General features: G+C 44.3%; 1 protein-coding gene across 4 annotated transcripts in view; it reads left to right on the plus strand.

Annotated features, from left to right (window-relative positions):
• The window catches only part of LOC141120337 (RING finger protein 24), a 173,989-nt gene that overhangs the window by 136,160 nt on the left and 15,626 nt on the right, over nucleotides 1-22,203 (plus strand). For 3 of the 4 annotated variants that reach the window (XM_073611007.1, XM_073611005.1, XM_073611006.1), the window contains exon 2: nucleotides 12,914-13,063. In XM_073611007.1, coding sequence (XP_073467108.1) covers nucleotides 12,921-13,063 — 143 coding nt within the window. In that variant the 5' untranslated portion in view covers nucleotides 12,914-12,920. Of the gene's footprint in view, nucleotides 1-1,520; nucleotides 2,027-12,913; nucleotides 13,064-22,203 lie in introns of those variants that run through there. The other variant, XM_073611004.1, reaches the window with a different exon arrangement.

A 22,203-nucleotide genomic window follows, 5' to 3' on the forward strand; every position in this document is an offset into this window, starting at 1 on the left:
GTGCTACACTGTACCCAAACAATTTTTTTATCATTTTCTTCACACAAATAGAGCTTTCTTTTAATCACTGCTGGGTTTTTTATTTTTTACAAAAAAACCCCCCCAAAAATTTAGAGAAAAAATGTTTTTCACTTTTTTCTATCAGTAAATTTTGTAACTAAGTAATTTTTCGCCTTCACTGATGTGCGCTGATGAGGCGGCACTGATATGCTGAACTGGTGGGCATTGATGAGGCGGCACTTATGGGCACTGATTAGGTGGCATTGAAGAGGAGGCACTAATATGCCGCACTTATGGGCACTGATAGGTGGCACTGATATGTGGCACTGATGAGCACTGTTAGGCGGCACTGATAGGCGGCATTGGTGGGTACTGATAGGCGGCACGGATAGGCGGTACTGATGGACACTGATGGGCATTGATGGGCGGCACTGATGGGCGACACTGATGGGCATTGATTATCTGCAGTGATTGGCAGCACTGATAGGCGGCACTGACTGGCATCGCTAATGGGCACTGATTGGTGGCACTTGTGGGCAGTGGTGGGCACTGATCGCTGGCATTGGTGGGCACTGATTTATTACACTGTTTTTCACTGTTGTAATCAGGACACTGATGATCAGTGCCCTGATTACATGTAAGATGTCTCCTGTAAGGAGATGCCGCTGATCGTCTCTCCTCTCCTCACACTCTGTCAGTGTGAGGCGAGGAGCGCCGATTACCGGTACTTCCTTGTTTACATGTGACTGGCTGTGATTGGACACGGCCGATCACATGTTTAAAGAGCCGTTGACGTGGCTCTTTCCACAGATCGGGGTCGCTAGGACACTAGGACCTGTTGGGGCGCCTTGAGGATTGGAGTTGAGAAACACTGCCCTAAGTAACACATCTAACCCCTTGATCGCCCCCTAGTGTTAACCCCTTCCCTGCCAGTGACATTTTACACAGTAATCAGTGCATTTTTATAGCACTGGTCGCTGTATAAATGTGAATGGTCCCAAAATAATGTCAAAAGTGTCCGATGTGTCCGCCGCAGTGTCACAGTCACGATAAAAAACGCAGTTCGCCGCCATTATCTGTAGACACTAGAACTTTTGTGCAAACCAATCAATATATGCTTATTGCGATTTTTTTTTTTTCTTTTTTCTACCAAAAATATATAGAAAACATCGGCCTAAGCTGAGGAAAAAAATGTTTTGTTTTTTTTTTTTAAAAATTGGGATATTTATTATAGCAAAAAGTAAAAAATATTGTGTTTTTTTTTTTTTTTTCAAACTTGTCACTCTTCTTTTGTTTATAGCGAAAAAAATAAAAACCGCAGAGGTGATCAAATACCACCAAAAGAAAGCTCTATTTGTGGGGGGGGGGGGAATTTTATTTGGGTGCAACGTCGCACGACCGTGCAGTTGTCAGTTAAAGGGACGCAGTGCCGAATCGCACAAAGTGCTCTGGTTAGGAAGGGGGGGTAAAATCTTCTGGGGCTGAAGCGGTTAAAGTTCGTGTGCGTGTAAAGGCAGGTGTCCCAATACTTTTGGTAATATAGTGTATGTTGAGACTTGTAGGTGCACTAATCCGACTATGGAGGGTCGCGGGATTTAGACTGTGCAGGGTTTATATGATCCGTAGGAGCAAGCTGTCACCTGCCGGGAATGAGCCGTCATCCCTTTATAGATGGGTGGGGTACGGAGCCGGTGACACATCAGTCATCAGATTAAAGTGAGAGCGCTTGCTGCTGCATGACACGGCTACAACATTACTCTCCCGGTGACACAACTCCACAAGACTTCCTGTGACTGGTTTTTACAAAAAAAAGCACCCACTTTTTTTTTTTTTATAATTGTATAACCATGTGACCCGCGTCTCCTCCCCTCCTGGTCGGTGACTCATAAAGGACTGGCTTGCAGCCCAGGTCCTTTGTAAACAGATCTGGCAGCTGCAGCAGCTTCTACATCTCTCCGCTCTCCACAATGCAGTTCTTTCCCCCCATACACATCCAACTGCACAAGTACAATGGCAGCGGTGCTGGGTAAGTTTCACCCCCCCCCCCCCTTCCTTACAGACAATTGGAACATTCTTCCATGGAACTATTAAGAAAGCCTGGAATCTTGGAGCCCCGTCAAGTATTTTTGAAGGGGAGACAGGGAATTTCCAGAGTTATGCCTTTTTAATGGTTTCTTATATTTTTTATTATTTTTTTTTTTTGGCTTGAAAGTGAAATTGTTTTTCTTTTATTTAGTTTGCTTGACTTTTTATTGCAGCGCTGGCATCCAAAAAGCGACATCTGATGTGCGTTTTTATTCCGCTGTTTAGCAAAAAAAAAAATAAGGGCTAAAGTTGCATGTATAGAATCCTTAATGTGGGTGATTTTCATCACTTTGGGCCATACCTCCCAACATTTTGTGATGGGAATGAGGGACACCTACTAGCAAATGTACGTAGGCATAGGACACGCCCCCTTGAAGAAGAATTAACCAAAAAAAAAGGTTAATTAAATCCACAAGGGCTTTTTTTTACCACTACTATTCCTTTTTATTGGCTTTTAAAATGTACAAATGCAGCAATTTAGAATTTGGATGAAAGGTTTAGCACTGGGGAACACTTTTTGAAAGATAAAAAATGCATTTTATGTACAACTATATGGATCAGACCAAAATGAGGGACAAATGATGAGGGACAGAGGGACATTGCTCCAAATCAGGGACAGTTGGGAGCTATGCTTTGGGCGACCGTGCGTGCATCAGATCAGATGCTGCTATAATGATAAAGATGATCGTTGCGATATACCTGCTTGAAACTTGCGGGCGATTAAACTTTAATGTGGGCGATTTCGATCACTTGGGCGATTCTTATACCATGTATACAGAGATCACATGGCTAAAAATTGCAAAGATGATTGTTAAGAATCCCTATGTGAATCTTTCAATGTGCGCAGTTTCCATCACTATGGGCGACCCTCTGACCTCGTGTGCATCAGATCAGATGCTGTTTATGATTGCAAAAATGATCGTTATGAAATAACCTACATGACGCTTTCAGTGTGGAGGATTTTGAGAACAATGTGCGATTCTTTTGCCATGTATGCAGAGAACACATAGCTATAATTGCACATATTATTGCTAGAAATCCCTACATAAAGCTTTCAATGTGGGCAGTGTCAATGATTATGGACAACTCCGTGACCCTCCGTGCATCAGATCAAATGCTGTTATAATTGCAAAGACGACCGTTATGAAATGCCTATTTTGAGAACTATGGGGGTTATTTACGAAAAGCAAATCCACTTTGCACTACAAGTGCAAACTACAAGTGCAAAGAGCACTTGAAATTGCACTGAAAGTAAACTTGGAAGTGCAGTCACTCTAAATCTAAGGGGTAGATCTGAAATGAGGGGAAGCTCTGCTGATTTTATCATCCAATCATGTGCAAGCTAAAATGCTGTTTTTTATTTTCCTTGCATGTCTCCCTCACATCTACAGCGACTGCACTTCCAAGTTTACTTTCAGTGCAATTTCAAGTGCAGTTTGCACTTGTAGTTTGCACTTGTAGTGCAAAGTGGATTTGCCTTTAGTAAATAACCCCCTATGTGCGATTCTTTTGCCATGTATGCAGAGATCACATAGCTATATTTGCACAGATGACTGCTAGGCATCCCTACATAAAGCTTTCAATGCGGGTAGTTTCAATCGTTATGGACAACTCAATGACCCTCCGTGCATAAGATCAAGTGCTGTTATAATTGCAAAGACGATCGTTCTGAAATGCCTACATGAAACTTTCAATGTGGGCAATTTCAATCACTGTGGGCGATTTCTTTTACCATATATGCATAGATCAGATCGCTATAATTGCAAAGATGATTGTTAAAGTGTTACTAAACCCAGGATCCTGCATTTACTATATCTGGTCACACACAGTACACAGAACATGGAAATGCAATTATTTTAGTAAATATGAACTGCTAAATACTTTTTTTTTCTCATGAGGAGTATATAGCGGTCTTGTGACTTCTATCAGTGTCTGTTTAAAGCTTGTAGGATGAGTTTTCATTCCCCTCTGACTGTCCTATGAGACTGCAAAACTCCTGACCCTCTGTCTGGAAAGTGCTGATTGGCCCTGTGCTGATCACATGCACCCTCCCAAGAAAAAAAAAAACCTCCCTAGAAATACACACCAAACTGAGCATGTGCAGCTTGTCCCCAAGGCTCTGTTCTATCAGGAGATGGATTGGGGACAGTGGAAGAAGGGGATGTTAAGGCGGAATCAAACAGCCTTTTTACACAATACAGAGGATTAACCCCTTAGGTTCCACAGTGAGTATAACAAGCATGCTTTACTGCATATACAGACTGATTTTACTGTTGTGGGTTTAGTAACACTTTAATCCCTGCGTGAAACATTCAATGTGGGCAGTTTCAACCACTATGGACGACTCACAGACCATGTGAACATCAGATGCTGTTATAATTGCAAAAGCGATCGTTAGGAAATCCCTACATGACACTTTCAGTGTGGGCGATTTCAGTCGCTATGTGCGATTCTTTTGTCATGTATGCAGAGATCAAATATATATAATTGCAAAGATGATTGCTAAGACTCCTTATATAAAGCTTTCAATGTGGGCAGTTTCAATCACTATGGACGACTCTATCTATGACCAGGTGTGCATCAGATCAAATGCTGTTATAATTGCAAAGACGATCGTTATGAAATGCCTACATGAAACTTTCAATGTGGGCGATTTCTTCTACCATGTATGCATAGATCAGACGGCTGTAATTGCAAAGATGACCTTAAAGAAGTGATGGAAATTGGGATTTGTCATGAGCGACTCGCTGATTGTGCACACAGAGTTTAGGGAAGAGCGTTAAAATTGCAAAGATAACCAATTTAAGAAATCCCACATGAACCTTCAGCGTGGGTCCGATTGTTATGGGTAAAGCTGGCTATACACTATGCAGTAGAATATTGAAAGCAAATTTGTACAAAAATTCTCAGTACATTCCGATGTCTTGACAAATGTCATTCGAAAGTACTTCACAACTAGTTTGCTTTTACCTTCGATTTCACTGAATTAAAACTACATACAGGCATACCCCACTTTTAAGTACACAATGGAGTTTATTTGTATAATAAAACCTTGGATTGCGAGCATAATTTGTTCCGGAAACATGCTTGTAATCCAAAGCACTTGTATATCAAAGCGAATTTCCCCATAAGAAATAATGGAAACTCAGATAATTTGTTCCACAACCATTTATTCATAAATCCTTCAGTTTATAGTCCATATAAAAAGATTATAGCAATGTGATGGGTTGTGTAACAATAAAATGTCCATCCACAAAGGGATTAGAAGCAAAATCCAGCAGGAGCTGCACAGTATGAGTATAAAAGAGAAGAGAGGCGCCTCTAAGGCTCGGTTCACACTAGGGGCGGCACGACTTGCAGGTCGCCCCACCGAGGCGACCTGCACACGACTGCCACGGTGACTTGCAAAACGACTTCTGTATAGAAGTCTATGCAAGTCGCCCCCAAAGTAGTACAGGAACCTTTTTCTAAGTCGGAGCGACTTGCGTCGCTCCGATTAGAACGGTTCCATTGTACAGAACGGGAGGCGACTTGTCAGGCGGCTAGGTCACCTGACAAGTCGCCCCCGTGTGAACCGGGTCTTAGTGTAGCAATATGTTCCTAAATGTTGTACCTTCATTAAATGTAACCATATTGCTACACTAGAGGCGCCTCTCTTCTCTTTTATACTCAGTTGTGATATGACGCTACTTGTATATCAAGTCAAAATTTATTTAAAAATTTTGCTTGTCTTGCAAAACGCTCTCAAACCAAGGTTTTACTGTACTATGTTAGAAATCCGTTCATTTGAATTTTACTTCCCACTGTCGGTCGAAAAGGAATGTCGACTTGACCCCACTAACCATTGGAAAATTGAACAAACATTCTTAAAACAAAATATTTCAAATGAAATTCTGCTAGTGTATTGGCAGTTTTACTTTCTGCGCATGTGTAGCACCCTGATGTTTGGGCAGGGTTGCTCCTAAATTTACCTGCCAGGTGTAGTTACCTTGGCTTGTTGTTAGGGATCAATTGATTTTACTCTAAGTCTGGAATTGCTACACTTCTCTCTTCTGCCACTAAGTGCCCTGGTACCTGGTGACATTAGATAAGACAAGGACAAATTAGCAGTATATGGGGTACCTCAGCCAATGGGCAGGGGTTTTCTTAAATCCCTTGGCCTGATGGGAGAACCTATATATTTGGGTGGAGTAAGGTGATATGTTTTCTGTGCCACCTTGAGGGCTGTCTGGGTGTGTCGTATTGCCCAGGGCTGCGAGGCTGGAGTTTGGGCCTATCTCGGGCACATCTGGCTGCTAGGCTGTCTGAGGACCTATCCAGAAGCAAGAGAGCAGCGCAGGGTTGGGATTGTGGCTTGAAGTCCAACCAGAAGTGATGGTTCTGCCGGCCGGAGAACTTGTCGTGGTCGGAGGTAGAAGGAAATCTGTCACCACTAAGGGACCATTCACCTTATTACCAGGGTCCACCGTGAGTAGCTGAAGCAAGTACCGTAGCAGTATTCTCACCAACCAGGCACGGTGAAGAATCAGGAAACTTCAGTGGGTATCAAGCCTGGGACCCAGCCAGCGGAGGTGACACTTGCAGAGCAGCCTTGTGTGTCAAGCCAGGGACCGAGCAGGCCAGTGGGGTGAAACTTGAGAAGTATCTGGAGTGCCAAGCTAGGGACCCAGCAGAAAAGTGGGGGTGACGCTTGAGGAAGATGCTGAGTGAGAAGGTTGGAAGAGCTCAAGGGATTCAGTGGGAGTGAATCAGTGAGTCTAGTGAGAGAGACTGGGAGCTCAGCGGGCTGAAGAACTGCAAGAAGTGATTGTAGAGAAAGTAAAGGAGTTTGTTACAACTTGTGTTAGGAACTGTTCTAAGACTCTTGCCATAGGAGACGGCATTCCTACACATGCAGATGTGGTGTCTTGCTGGATGTCTTTCCATGCATGGCTGTCTACCTGTAGAAGTCTTGGAGTCTGCCAAAATAACATTAAGGGTGTGCTGGCCCTAAACACCCTCTCCCAAAGTTCTATGAAAGAGAAAAAAAAATCTCTTTGCATTCAAGAAGTGTATGGCACCCATGAATCTTCCTTGCATTACAACCCTCTCTACACAGAAGAATGTCAGCAACTCTTGGCCCTGGAGGTTTTCATTAGACTAAAGGAGGCCTGGGATCTTGCTACACATGCATAGATCAGATAAGACAGTTAATGTTGCAAAGATAAAGGTTAAGAAATCCCTACAATAAACCTTCATTGTGGGCAATTCCAATTGTCACAAGCAAAGAAACCAGATAAGAGTTAAATTTGCACAGACGATCATTAAAGCGGAGTTCCACCCAAAAATGGAATGTCCGCTTTTCCGGTTACTCCCCCCCTCCGTTGTCACATTTGGCACCTTTCAGGGGGAAGCAAATACCTGTCTAATACAGGTATTTTGCTCCCACTTCCAGGCATAGATACCTGAGCCACCCGCGGATATCTACGCCACTTGCCACTTCCGGAGCACAGAAGTCCCTACATGTGGATAGTTCCGATCATTAGTGGTGACTGGTTGATTGTGCAAAGTTTGCATAAAAGGGCCAAAATTACACAATTATGGCACACCTATGTGAAACGTTCAGTCTTGATTGGTATGGGTGGCTCTTTGATCATGTGTGCAATTTTCTCATTAAAAGGCTAAAATTGTACAGCCATTAGTTAAGGAACCCCTTCATAAAGCAAGCAATGTAGTTGATCCTTATAATGATGTACTTGGACCACGTGTGCAAAGGTCCCATTCAATCCCACAATTTCCCACGTGACTCCCTTATGAGTGACTCTCTTATGCATGCCGTTGCATGTTGGTTGTGGCACAGCCCTATTCACTTGTATGGGCCCCATTTTTGCTTCGGCCACGAAGCAAAGCATTGTGTCTGTGGCATGTGTACAACTCATCTGGCTGGAGGGGTGATCAGGGATTGAACTCAAACTGCCTGTTTTTACCGCTGTCTGTGCAAATGAGCCCTTACTGTTAAGCCTCGTACACACTAGTTATATTTTTTGTGCAACCCCGCGGGTTGCACAAAAAAAACTGACCGCTGCGGTCAGAAGCCACTGTATTAACTATGTGAGGTTACTTCAGTGATCTCCCCCGCTGAGCTGTTGTGTTCTTATAGGGGGACGGCCCCCCTGCCAAAACACCCCAATCAGCGCTCTCTGCCATTGGCTGAGAGCACGGATCAGGAGTCGGTCGGCTGCTGGTTTTCCAGCATGCACGTTCGACAAAAGCAGACAGAGCGGCCGCTATCTGTCGGACAGACCGACATACACATGGGCAGAATGTCGGCTGGTATTTTTTGTACAGGCAAATGTCTCCCGACATTCTGCCCGTGTGTACGGGGCTTTTTCTCTATCCAAGGAAGACTACCGGTTGGGTGTAACTGAATGACTTCAGTGGACTCTCCATGTGTCTGAAACGTTATCTCAGCACTTGTTGTTTATTGGTGAGTGCAGTGATATGCCAGTAGCTACTAATTGGCGATCTACCAGTTTGTTCTACCAGTTAAATATCTATATCCTAGTCTTGTAGTAGCACCTTTGGAACCATGTTTCATGGTACACTAATAATGAAAGCGGAGTTGCACCCAAAAGTTGAAGCTCCGCTTATTTGTGTAAAGGGATGAGGTGGCAACCGTACCCATAACAGAAGGTCTTTATCTCCGCACGGACCTGGTTCCAGGAGGAGGAGGTAAACCATGCAGGAGCCTGTGCATTGTACCTTTTGTCACACTGATCGTGATCTCAATGCTCTGCAGGCTTCAATGCAAAAAAAAAAAAACTTGAATAAATGCACATTTTTTTTAATTCTTTTTCTTTAATTTGGATGCATTTGACTTTTTTGCAAAAGGTGGACTGTGCCTTTCAAACTCCTTCTCCCCATGTTGGAAACAGCGGTATTTCCTGCGTGGGCGGTTGCTTCGCTTTTTTTAAATGGTGTTTACAAAGATTAAAGCGGTTGTATACCTGCACATCTGAAAAAAAAGAAAAAAAGAAACCCTGCAAGGCAAAGGCATAATAAGCTAGTATGTACCGCATACTAGCTCATTATGAAATACTTACCTTAGATCAAAGCCCCCGTATTGCAGCCCGGTCCACGCCGAGGGAGCTGACATCTTGCCCTCTGCGTTTATTTCCAGTTTGTGGCTCCGGCACTGTGAGTGGCCGGAGCTGCGATGATGTCACTCCCACGCATAGTATCCGGTATCTGATAGAACACCGGCAGCGTCTACCGGACCTTCTGCCAGGCATTCAGAGCGCATGCAGCACTGACGTCAGCGGCTGCATGCAAAGGGAATATCTCCTAAACCGTACAGGTTTAGGAGATATTAATTTTACCTCATTACAGGCTTACCTGTAGATAAAAATGTCAAATTAGGTATACAGCCACTTTAAGATGCCGTCCTATTAGCACAAGTGTTGTGCCAGCTGGGTGGGCTGTATCTCCCTGTGATAAGATTACTTAGAGGGTGACAGGGAGGTGCAATGTAAGGACGGGAAAGTGAAAGCAGAAGGACAACGTGTGTATGTAAACAGAGGTGAGCCCAGCTGATCGGGGAGGGGGAAGTTCATTATCCTTGACGGAAGTTGTGCAAAATCTTCAATTGTCTTCAAGGCACCACAGCAACAAAGTATATGTAAAGCCAACACTTAAAGCTGGCCACACATGGATTGAAATTCGGCCGGTCTTGCAGGGACCAGCCAAATTTTGATCCATGTATGAGCAGGCTGGTTGTGCAGAAGTCTTTCTTTCCTGAATGATCAGTGCTGCTGGGCTGATCGGTGTATTCTGACTTTGGGGAAGTTGCCCCGCTGTCAAATTACAATAACTCAACAGGAAGGATTCCCCCATCCACATCGAGTGTGTGGATGAAGGAATCGGGTCCAAAAATGACTAATATATGGGCTACCTGAGAAGGCTAGCCACAGATTCTTCCATCCACATGAGTGAGGTGGATTCGAAAAAATCCCCACCACACACACCCACTGGGACTTTGTTTTCTGATAGCGGAACTCAATACTGTCAGAATACATTGCACTGGTTGGCTGAAGCCATTGATCGACAAAAGTTTTCCAGCATGTCTCTTTGACGGAAGACAGTCAAACAATGGACTGCTGTTGAGCAGGGACAGCCACACATTGAACAAAAATTGGTCGGTACCTGCTAAACTGCCTCTGTTTCCATCTGTCTATTGCTGGCTTAAGGGGGATAAAGCTGGCCCTACACTGCTCAAATTTCAGCCAATTCTTGTTGACTCTGACAAAATTCGAGCAGCGAATGGCCCTGCTGGCACCACTCTATTGGATAAAAGACGATTGTTCAGTTGACCGTTAAAGCTGGGATGAAAACCGTCAGCTCAACAGCGCCTGCACCCAGTCATATGGAGGCACTGTTCAGGTTTCTTAGCCTAGGTAGTCACCTATGCCGCCCTGCGAGCCACCTTTTGCGTAGGTACGGCAGCTTATTCATTCGAATGGGCTGCTGTGCCTCCTGAAACACAGTGAAAAGGTCCCTGCAGCATTTCGGAAATCGCAGCCCACATGGGAACTGCAGGTGCAGTGCGACTCCCAGTGCGGGTGCGATTTCCAGTGCATGTGACGTGCCTTTAGCATTAATGGCACCTGCATGTATCCAGCGGCTATTTCTGTGTGGGTGGTTGCGGCTGCATGAACAGGTTCAGGCCTCCAGCGGGAACCACCCACACAGATGTGAAACTTGCCTCAAAGTGGAACTAAACTCATTGATTTAACCGTTTCAAAAAACGGTTACATTCTCGGCATGTACCAGAAATGTAACGGTCACATTGGTTATGCTCTCAACCAAACTGTCAAGCCATTAAATGGCTGGTGTCATAACTGATCACATGTGCAGCATCATGGCAGTTGTAGATCAAAAGAGGCCAAGATGTCAGTTTTCTTGGCTGAAAATGATAGGAAGGTTTAGTTCCACTTTAAAAACTGATGGCACCTTCTATATTATTTATTATTTTATTTATTTGTGGGTTTTTTTTGGTTTGGCAACCTGTGTTCCATTGAGATGCTCTCCTATTCACGTCCTGTCCTAAAGACACAACAGGAAGAGGCAATATCTTCAGAGTGATATAAAATTATTCCTTTTCCAGGGACAAATGTAAAAAGTTTTTTCATCCGGTTTTAGCCCTGCTAATAATGGTCAATAAGACAGAAAGAGCAAAACATAAGGAAAAATCTCTAAGAGAATCCCAGTTAGAAGTAACATCCTAGATGCTTCCTCAATCTATCTAAAACTAAATAGAAAAGTTATGCCTGGACATACGCTTTGACTTTGCCATTTGGGTCCACTTTAATGTGTGGAAAGTCTGTACATGTCCGGGATGAAAGCAGATTTCCAGTGACAGAAAGGAAAGCGGTTCTGGAGGGAGCCGTCTGGGAGAATCGCTTTGTGCTCCAGGCCTGATAATTGTTTCCCTTTTGTCTGTGATGGAATTTTCCAGCCACCTGGATGGGTGTAACGTAGGAAATGAAATTTGGAGGAATGAAGAAAGCTTGGAGAGTGGAATGTGGTGACACGCATGGCTCTCCGAGTCCATAGAAAGGGGCGTCTCGCAGCACATCCTTGTGTACGATGGAGTCTGAGAGAGGACCTGTCTCGGCTGGTCCATGACAGCAAAGCCAATATTCTCACACTATAGGTTGGATAAAACTAATCCGAGCATGAACTAGTTTAAAAGTTATGTGTTTTTTGGTCCTTTAAAAATTAATGAAACTTGTCACTATCTCCAACCCTTGATATTAACCTTTCAAGAGGAAACCCTTAAGACCTTGGGTGGCTACAGTGAGCAGATGCTGAGTTTTTTTTTTTTAGGTATGTCCACATTGTAGAACATGTTTGTTCATTACATATTCAGCCCCAAGCTTCCTGCTTACCTATTTTGCAACAGGAATGGTCTTTCTAATCTTCTAAATCTCACTGCAAGCACACCATAGAGGTTCTGTCTAATTGGAAATGTAGGCTTTTCTGTAGGGCAGCACACAGTGTCTGCAGTTAGTTAGTTCTCTGGTTTCAGTCCACACTCCAAAGACTTTGCTTGAAGGTTAATTGCCTCTTGTCTAAATTTGTGCGTGAGTCCTAAAATCCCAACTGCAATCTTCTTTGGCACGCCCTGGAATAACTCCACGGAGTGGCTAATGCAGCTTGTGTATGCCTTTCAGGCATGGAGCCAAAGAAAAAGTAAGACTCCAAGGTGCACCAAAGATTGCATTGTGGTCATGGTAGCAGGCATGGGATGGACTTCTGTAGGCTCTAACAGAGCACCCACTATTCTCATGTTAAGTAGCAACTGCAGTCTCATACAGCAGACCCTGGAAACACCCAACTGAGTGGCTAATGCAGCTCTAGTACGCCTTTGAGGCATGGAGCCATAGAAAAAGTAAGACTCCAAGTTTTAAGATGCATTAAAGATCGCAATGTGGTCATGGTAGTAGGCATGGGATGGACTTCTGTAGGCTCTAACGGAACACCCACAATTCTTATGTTAAGTAGCAATCATGTATATTGCCTGGGATTCAGCTCAGACGGGAGAGCTTAGAAGCACTCTATAACTATTCAGCAAATGGCATCTTTAACTAAAATAATAATGGGATCTGGTAATGCTGATATGTAATCTATTGGTATTCTATTTTAATGATGGGTACATGTTAAGCTGGTGGAAGAGGCATGATGGCAATGTGTCACAAAGTATTGATTTATATGGGTAATGTTAAGGGACTTGTATTTTACTGAGAAATATGTGCTATATTTCTATTAATGTGTCATTTTTCTTTTTCAGCCAATCCATGAGCCCAGACTTCCAGCACTACAGCTTCAGAATGCCTAATATTGGGTTCCAGAACCTCCCCCTCAACATCTACATTGTGGTGTTTGGCACGGCGATATTCGTCTTCATCCTGAGCCTGCTCTTCTGCTGCTATCTAATCCGGTATGTCTCAGACAAAGCCTGCTTATCTCTTAGGGATCATTGACACCGTACAACGCTACAATGCGTTTTTGTTCCATTTTTTGCTTTTTGGCTGTTTGAATTCCTCCGCTTTCATTCTAAACAGACGTTTATTTATTTTTAGTGCTACTACAGCAAACGAGGGAAGAACGTATGAAACAAAGTTCCATATTATAGTAAATTTGTCTTGTAAAGCAGTCCCAATGCTCCTGTTTAGGACTTCCTCGCTGTGTGACTGAATTGATGTCCCCCGGTTTTTATTTTTTTTTGCCTGTCCTTGCTTTGTGACTACATTGTGCAACATAGACTGGCACTGGAGGTGTGAACAAGTTCTTTCTAGGCCTGCATCAGCATACCTCCCAACATTTTGAGATGGGAATGAGGGACACCTACTAGCAAACGTATGTAGGCACAGGACACGCCCCCTGCCACGCCCCCTTAAAGGGGAAATAACAAGAAAAGATTAATTAAATCCACAAGTGCTTTTTTTAACACTACAGGGAGTCCCCGAGTTACGAACATCCGACTTGCGAACGACTCCTACTTACGAACGGGACGGCGGGCACATTCGACGGAACCCTTTTTGATGGCGGCCACATTCGACGGAACATCGGAAAACGTCATATCTGCCATTCTGCCCATGCTGTTCCGACTTACAAACATATTCGACTTAAGAACAAACCTACAGTCCCTAGCCCGTTCGTAACTCGGGGACTGCCTGTACTATTCCTTTATATTGCCTTTTAAGATTGAAAAATGCAGCAATTTAGAATATGGATGGAAGGTTTAGCGCTGGGAAACACTTTTTGAAAGATAAAAAGTGCATTTTATATACAACTATATAGATCAGACCAAAATGAGGGACAAATGAGGAGGAAAGAGGGACAGAGGGACATTGCTCCAAATCAGGGACAGTTGGGAGCTATGCATTAGTAGTCTGTCACATTAGGCATTTGCCAGAAAGCAAAGTATCTCCAAGCTGGGTTGTATTATAGATACAGAGATGTCTATTCTTACTGCAGTCTGTGGGGTTGATTTACTAAAACTGGAGAGTACAAAATCTGGTGCAGCTCTGCCTATAAACCATTTGGCTTCCAGTTTTTTTGTTTTTTGTTTTCTTCAAAGCCTAATTGAACAAGCTTGAAGTTGGAAGCGAATTGGTTACAATGCAGAGCTGCAGCAGATTATGAACTCTCCAGTTTTTAGGACCAACCTATCTAACAGTGTGCGTTTAAAAACAGGGGTTTAGTCATGCTCACATTTGCAAATGCATGCATAAGCTACAGAGCCTCGCCAAGGCACCCCATTATCTGTAGTCCCTATCACTATCTAATGAGTGACCCCCACAGTGGAGGCACATGCATTCTGATGGATAAGTGGAGGGCAGATGGTCTGAAGGAGATCCCTACCCTTTCTTAAAGGTGCAGGAGCACACTGAGCACCCAGCATATAGCTCAATGGCTGCAAAGGTGCGTTGCCTGACCAATACACAGTGATACAAAAAAGGGGAGCGCTGCCCCCATCTATAGCTGGCCGTTACAGTAAGCAGCATTGGCGGGCACATAAGATACAAACAAAGCCAATGATAAATTCCAAGGAATTGCAATTGATATATCTGCTGAATGACTGCTTGGAGGTGTAGCAGAGATCACCAGTTCCAGGGGCATACCTACAGATCACAGGGCTCCATAGAAAAATTTTGATGTGGGTCCTTCCAGCAGCCGCCATTTTTCTGAAAGTAGAAGTCCAGTCACAGTGAAATCTAAAATAACCCTGCCCCCACCCCATTCTAAGCCTATTCAGGTTACCCTGTACTGACCGCTATCTTGCTACCTATCCTTGGTATAGACATACTTAAAGTGTTACTGCACCCAGGAGCCTGCGTTCACTATATCTGGTGTCCCACAGTACACAGAACATGGAAATGCAATTATTTTAGTAAATATAAACTGCTAAATCTCTTTTCTTATCAGCAGTATATAGCAGTTTTGTGACTTCTATCAGTGTCCTGGCAAGCACTTGTAAAGCTTGTAGGAGGAGTTTTCTGACTGTCTTATGAAACTGCAATACTCCTGATCCTCTGTATGGACAGTGCTGATTGGCCCTGTGCTGATCACATGCACTCTCCCAAGAAAAGAAAAAAACCTCTCTAGCAATACACACCAAACTGAGCATGTGCAGCCTGACTCCATAGACTCTGTGTTATCAGGAAATGATCAGGGTACAGTGGAAAGAGGGGAGGATCAGAGAAGACAGGCTCACACAGCCTTTTTACACAATGCAGAGGAGTAACTCCTTAGGTTCCACAGTGAGGATAACAAGATAACAAGCATGTGTTACTGCATATACAGACTGATTTTACTGTTGTGGGTTTAGTAACACTTTAAAGACGAAGTCTAATCAAATACTAAGCTTAAAGTTATTCTAAAGGCAGAAGGTTTTTTTCTTATCTTAATGCACATGCATTAAGATAAAAAACCTGTGCAGCAGCCCCCCCAATGCTTACCTGAGCCCCCTCTCCATCCAGCGATGTGTACGAGTGTCTGGGCCGTCTGGGACTCTCCCTCCTGATTGGCTAAGACACAGCAGTGACACCATTGGGTCCCACTGCTGTCAATCAAAGTCAATTCGCCAGTGAGGAGAGAGAGGGGGCGTGGCCTGAACTGCGGCTCCATGTCTGAATGGACATGCAGAGCTGCAGCTTGGCTCGGGTGCCCCCATAGCAAGCTGCTTGCTGTGGGGGCACTCGATGGGAGGGAGGAGCCAGGAGTGTGGAGCGAGTGACCCGAGAAGAGGAGGATCTGGGCTGCTCTGTGCAAAACCAACTGCACAGAGCAGGTAAGTATAACATCTTTGTTATAGAAAACAAAAAACAAGACTTTAGTATCACTTTAAGCCTGCTCCCACACCCATTCTAAGGCTGTCCATAGACGGGGTAATTTTCTTTCCTGCAACTAAAGAAAATCGCTCAATTCCCCCATCAACACACTGAGTGTTGATGGGGGAATCCCTCCTGCCGAGCCATTGCTTCCTGCTTCCTTGCTATGACAGCTGCTAGCAATAATCACATGTAAAATCAGACAGGCTGGTTGTACCAAAGTTGATCGATCAATCAACTTGGATACATTAAGCCTGTCCATACATGAACCGTCTATGGCCAGCTTAAGTCCTATACTAAATATATAAGGAAAAATGTCTATATTTACTGTACCTATTCTGAGGGTGCTCCGGTCCGGTCACATGATTGGCTCCCAGCACCGGCTTCAGGGGAGAGAAGAGTCAGCCAACAATGGCTGCCCCATAGTAAGCCTACAGGTGACATCACTGCATAGACATTGCAGCCCTTGTTGGCGATCTCTCCTCTTCACTGAAGCCAGCCACTGGGGAGATCAAGTGACTGGACCTGAGCACCCAGGGAATAGGTAAGTATACACATCTTTCCTTTAAAGGATTGTTAGTATAGGACTTAAGCTGGCCATAGACGGTTCAAATCTCGGCCAGTTCATGTGTGGGCAGGCTGAATGTACCCAAGTTGATCGATCGATCAACTTGGGTACAACCGGCCTGTTGGATTTTAAATGCGATTATTGCTAGCGGCTGTCATAGCAAGGAAGCAATGGCTCGGCAGGAGGGATTCCCCCCGACAACGCTGACTGTATCGATGAGGGAACTGAGCGTTTTTCTTTCGCTGCAGGAAATACAATCACTCCGTCTTTGGTCTACCTTAGAATGGGTGTGGAAGCAGGCTTCAGGTTAGGATTTGATGTGACTTCTACTTTAAACAATAAGTCCACCCTAACACTAAAATCTCTACATCTACAGACACGATCTAACACTAACCTATCTAGTTCCGTAAAGAAGAAATCAGTATACAGTAAAACCTTGGTTTGAGAGTAACTTGGTTTGAGAGAATTTTGCAAGACCAGTAAAATTTTTAAATACATTTTGACTTGAAATACAAGCGATGTCTTGATATACAAGTAACGTCATGTCACAACTGAGTATAAAAGATAAGAGAGGCGCCTCTAAGTGTAGCAATATGATTACATTTAATGAAGGTACAACATTTAGCAACTCACATGGTTGATGATTAAAACAGGCACATCTAAGTATGCAGGCATCCGGGGCTGTCCACATAGACCATCCTTCTCACCGCCATGGACGTTGCCTCTTCCACGCTGTGCTCCAATCGCTCTACTGCAGGGTAGTCTTCCTGGTCACGATTGCAGACTGACAACAGTGAGAGCCAGTGGTGTGGAGGATGGTCTATGTGGACAGCTTTACCCTGGATGCCTGCATACTTAGATGTGCCTCTATAATCATCAACCATGTGAGTTGCTAAATGTTGTACCTTCATTAAATGTAATCATATTGCTACACTTAGAGGCGCCTCTCTTCTCTTTTATACTCTGGAGCTCCTGCTGGGTTTTGCTTCTAATCCCCTTGTGGAGGCTTCCATTTGTGGATGGACATTTTATGGTTACACAACCTATCACATTGCTATAATGTTTTTATATGGACTATAAACTGAAGGACTTATGAATAAATGGTTGTGGAACGAATCATTTGAGTTTCCATTATTTCTTATGGGGAAATTCGCTTTGATATACAAGTGCTTAGGATTACAAGCATGTTTCTGGAACTAATTATGCTCGCAATCCAAGGTTTTACGGTATGTACCTTTTCTGAAGACGATCCGGCAATGGAAGCTCTGCAGAGAAGACGGCCGACAATGGCTGGGAAATGAATGGGAAGTGACGTCACCCATAGACTTACTATGGGGCTTCCATTGTCGGCCGCCTCCTCTGCACCCACCTACACAGTGAAGCCGCGGCTGACAGCTTAGTGTGGTATCTGGTCGGATTGGCTTCAGAAAAGGTATGTATACTGATTTCTTCTTTACAAGGCTAGAGAGGTTAGTGTTAGATGGTGGATGTCTGTAGATGTAGAGATTTTAGTGTTAGACCCCTTTCACACTCGGGCATTTTTCAGGCGCTTTAGCATTAAAAAAAGCGTCGGTAAAGCGCCTGAAAGAAGCTTCATCTGCAATCCCAATGTAAAAACCCGAGCCCTTTCACACTGCCAGCGCCCGAAAAAAGGCTGGTAAAGCGCCGCTTAAGACCTCTTTCACACTGGGGCGTTTTTCAGGCGCTGGCAGTGTAAAAGGGCTCGGGCCATCTGCGCACCCAGCCCCGGGGCAAAAACACGAAAGCGCTGCAAAGAAGCTGCTTGCAGGACTTTTTTTGACGCCCTGCCAGCACAGCACCCCAGTGTGAAAGCACTCGGGTGTATTCACCGCTCCTTCACCGCTCCTGCCCATTGAAATCAATGGGACAGCGCGGCTATACTGCGGTAATACCGCAGCTATAGCCGCGCTGTACGAGCGGATTTAACCCTTTTTCGGCCGCCAGCGGGGGTTAAAACCCAACCGCTAGCGGCCGAATACCGCTGCAAGAACGACGGTACAGCAGCGCTAAAAATAGCGCTGTTGTACCGCCGACGCCCCCACCGCCCCAGTGTGAAAGGGGCCTTAAGGTGGACTTATTCTTTTAAGTATGTCTATATCAAGGACAGATAGCAAGAGAGCTGTCAGCACAGTCAGTACATTACTAGGGACCAATGCTGTGTGGACAGACATCAGGAAAGAGAGGGACAACAGTGCAGGGAATAAACTTTTAACTCTAAATTTCCAGCAAACTGCCCTGTCCTCCGTATCCCACAATCTCATATATGTAAGTTTTAATTTTGCATTTAGTACCACTATAACAACCCCCTTAATGTCACCCCACCCCACCCCACCTCCAGGCCCTATAACTGCTGTGTAGGCTGCTATGCCTATTGTTATGCCACTTCCAGACTTTGTATAGTTTGAGATGAGGAGGTTTTGCTTGGTGACTCACTGGCGTTCAGTAATCGCACACAGACAACCCGGCGTCTCTACAATGCCCTTTTTATGTGTATAATTAATATCATTTTTTTTAATATAATTTTTTTTAAATATAAAAAGGAAGTTGCAGTCTCTCCCTTTTTTTTTTTTTTTTTTTTTTGCGTCTGCACATTTGAACAGCTAAAGGGCTTGTGCTGATGGACTTTTGCATACAAGTCTATGAGGATGGCAAAATGGACTTTACAGGCACCAATTGTGGAAAAATATAAAGTACATTTTATTAAACATATATTACATTAAAAAAAAACATTTAAAATACTGGCAATTGCAGTGAACAACTGAACCTCTCCAATAGGGATCGAGAAAATCAAAAACATGTCATATGAGACTATACTACATTGTAACATACAACAACTAGAACTCTGCTTTAGTCCGCCTGTCCGTTTTTCAGGCGGAATCCAATCAGGCCAACCATTGTTCTCTATGGGGCAGCAGATATCAGCAGACATGTGTCCGCTGACACCCGCCGGGCAACAAATCCGCTAAAAACAGACATATGGCAATACGTTCGCCATCCGTATGGCGGATCGGTTCAGATGACAATTGGGTGGAAACGGACATACAGTCTGTTTCCATCTGACCGCCCCATAGAGGAGAGCGGGCTGTGTCTGTGTCCCCTCTGGATAGCGGAGCGGACACGGACCTGTCATCTGCCTACTGGGCAGGAATCATCGGAGAGATCTTCCGCCGAGCAGGCAGATCCGCTTCATCTCAAAGGGGCCTTCTAAATACGCCAATTACTAATGACTGCCAGCGTTCTCAGTGACAGCCCACTCAGACTCCTCTATATTTACCATCCAAGTCAGCCTGCAGCTTGTAGGAAGAGCAGCTGTAGAGAGCGGGGGATAATCTTCCAGCAACCAGAATTTCCTGTAGTCTGCATATTTCACAGACCGCATGCTGATTTCACAGCGGGATAATATGTTTGGAATCAGTTTCTTTTTTTTCTTTCAAGATGTTGGGTGCTTTGTTGTTCTGGGGCGGTAAGAAAATAAACATGCTGCAAAAAACAGAAAGTGAACGACAGGGGGGGGCGGGGCTGGCGTCATTGTGTCAATATTTGATGTGTGCGTTACTTTGGCCTCCAGGGATTTACATTATGTACAGGTCAGCGAGAGATTCTCGTCTGTTTAAAGAGACAGCAGACAATGCATTTCTAGAAGAATCCAACCTGAGCACCGGGGGGGGGGGGGGGGGGGGCTTTACAGCTGACGTGCAGATTGTAAGCTGGATAATTCTGTGCCGTGAACTCCAGCCAGGCTCCAGGCTCTGTAATCATTATTGTATCATCAAATAATAAGGGCACTTTGAAATCAAGTGCCTTTTTTTTGGTTAGCACTTCCGCCTTGCAGCACTATCTGCATGGAGTTTGCACGTTCTCTCTGGGCTTGTATGAGCTTCCCCTGGGTACTCCAATCCCCCCCCACCCACATACACACACTTCAAAGATATGTTGGTAGCTTAATTGGCTCCTGTCTAAAGCTGGATGTACACTATACAATTTTCTTTTAGATGTTTTCATTTAGATTTACCAAAACCATACAATATGAGGTCAAACCTAAACACTTTCAATGTGTATGCAATCAGGCAGGTTCTTGCACTACATAGTTAAGGTAAATCTGAAGAAAATCGATCAACAACAGTTGTATGGTGTGTATACACTTGTACACACTTGTGCGACTTCTCTTGCAACTTTGGACATCAAAGTCCCATGACAAGTCGTTCCCCATGTTTTCCAATGATAACCATTCATATATGCACAACTTAAAGTCGTAGTTATTATTATAAAGCATTTATATAGCGCCTACAGTTTGCGCAGTGCTTTACAACATGAGGGCAGACCGTACAGTTACAATACAATTCAATACAGAAGAAATCAGAGGGCCCTTCTCAGAGCTTACAATGTAGAAGGGAGGGTCAAGAGAAACAAAAGGTAATAACTGTGGGGGGTGAGCTGATGGAGGAAATTAATATACAGTTGTTAGGTGTGGTTAATGTAGGCTTCTCTGAAGAGGAGGGTTTTCAGGGGTTGTCTAAAAGCTAATCGAGTGAGAGATAATTGAACAGATTGGGGTAAGGAGTTCCATAGGATTGGAGAGGCCTGGAGGCGAGCATGGGAGGAGGTGACAAGGGAGCAAGAGAACAGGAGGTCTTGAGAGGAACGAAGAGAACGAGTAGATTGATATTTTGAAACTAGGCGAGTGATGTAGCTGGGGGCTAAGTTGTGGATGGCTTTGTAAGTCGTTGTTAGTATTTTGTTGGGTGAGCGGAAGCCAGTGGAGGGATTGACAGAGAGGAGTAGCAGATACTGAGCGGTTGGTAGGGTGGATGAGTCTGGTAGCAGCATTCATGATGGATTGAAGGGGGGATAGACTATGTAGAGGTAATCCAATGGGTAGAGAGTTGCAGTAGTCAAGGAGAGAGATGACCAGAGAGTGAATTAAGAGCTTTGTTGTGTCATTGGTTAGGAAGGGGCGTATTTTGGAGATGTTGTTGAGGTTGAAGATTTGGACAGTGATTGGACTTGGGGCTTCAGAGTCCATGACTACACCTAGGACCTTGGCATGCGGGGATGGGCTTATAGTTGTGCCATCGAGTTTGACAGATATCAGAGGAAGAGGCACGTGGGGGAGGAAAACATATAAGTTTGGTTTTGGGTAGATTGAGTTTGAGGAAGTGGTGTGACATCCAGATTGATATATCTGTAGTGACTTCATAGTGGTTCATGCACTACTTTGGTCTGACTTTCATGCAACTTGAGGGCCATAGACTTCAGTGTCAACCCTCAGAAGTTGCATGAAAGTCAACCCTGAATGTTATACAATGCAACAGCTGTCCATTATCACTGGTCAAAGCCAAAGTCATATCCAAGTTACAACCATCCAAAGTCAGCTTCCAGGTGTTTTGTCAAAAATGTATTGAACAAGCTGAAGTTAGAAGCTGATTGGCTACCATGTACAGCTGGACCAGATTTTGCATTCCCCAGTTTTACTAAATCAGTCCCAAAGTGTCTGGGAGCTTAGAAGCTGTGTGGCCAATGTTTCTGTGCTTACCGCGTGCTCCCAGCTGTGAAAGTCAACTCTTGGTAATGATCGGTAGCTGACGGGACTGACGTTCAATCACGTGACCATGGTGACATCCGCTCAAAGTGGTCACGTGATCAGCCAATCTTTCC

The sequence above is a fragment of the Aquarana catesbeiana genome, linkage group LG01, assembly GCF_042186555.1.
Source record: "Aquarana catesbeiana isolate 2022-GZ linkage group LG01, ASM4218655v1, whole genome shotgun sequence".
In the NCBI taxonomy this organism is placed as follows: Eukaryota; Metazoa; Chordata; class Amphibia; order Anura; family Ranidae; genus Aquarana; species Aquarana catesbeiana.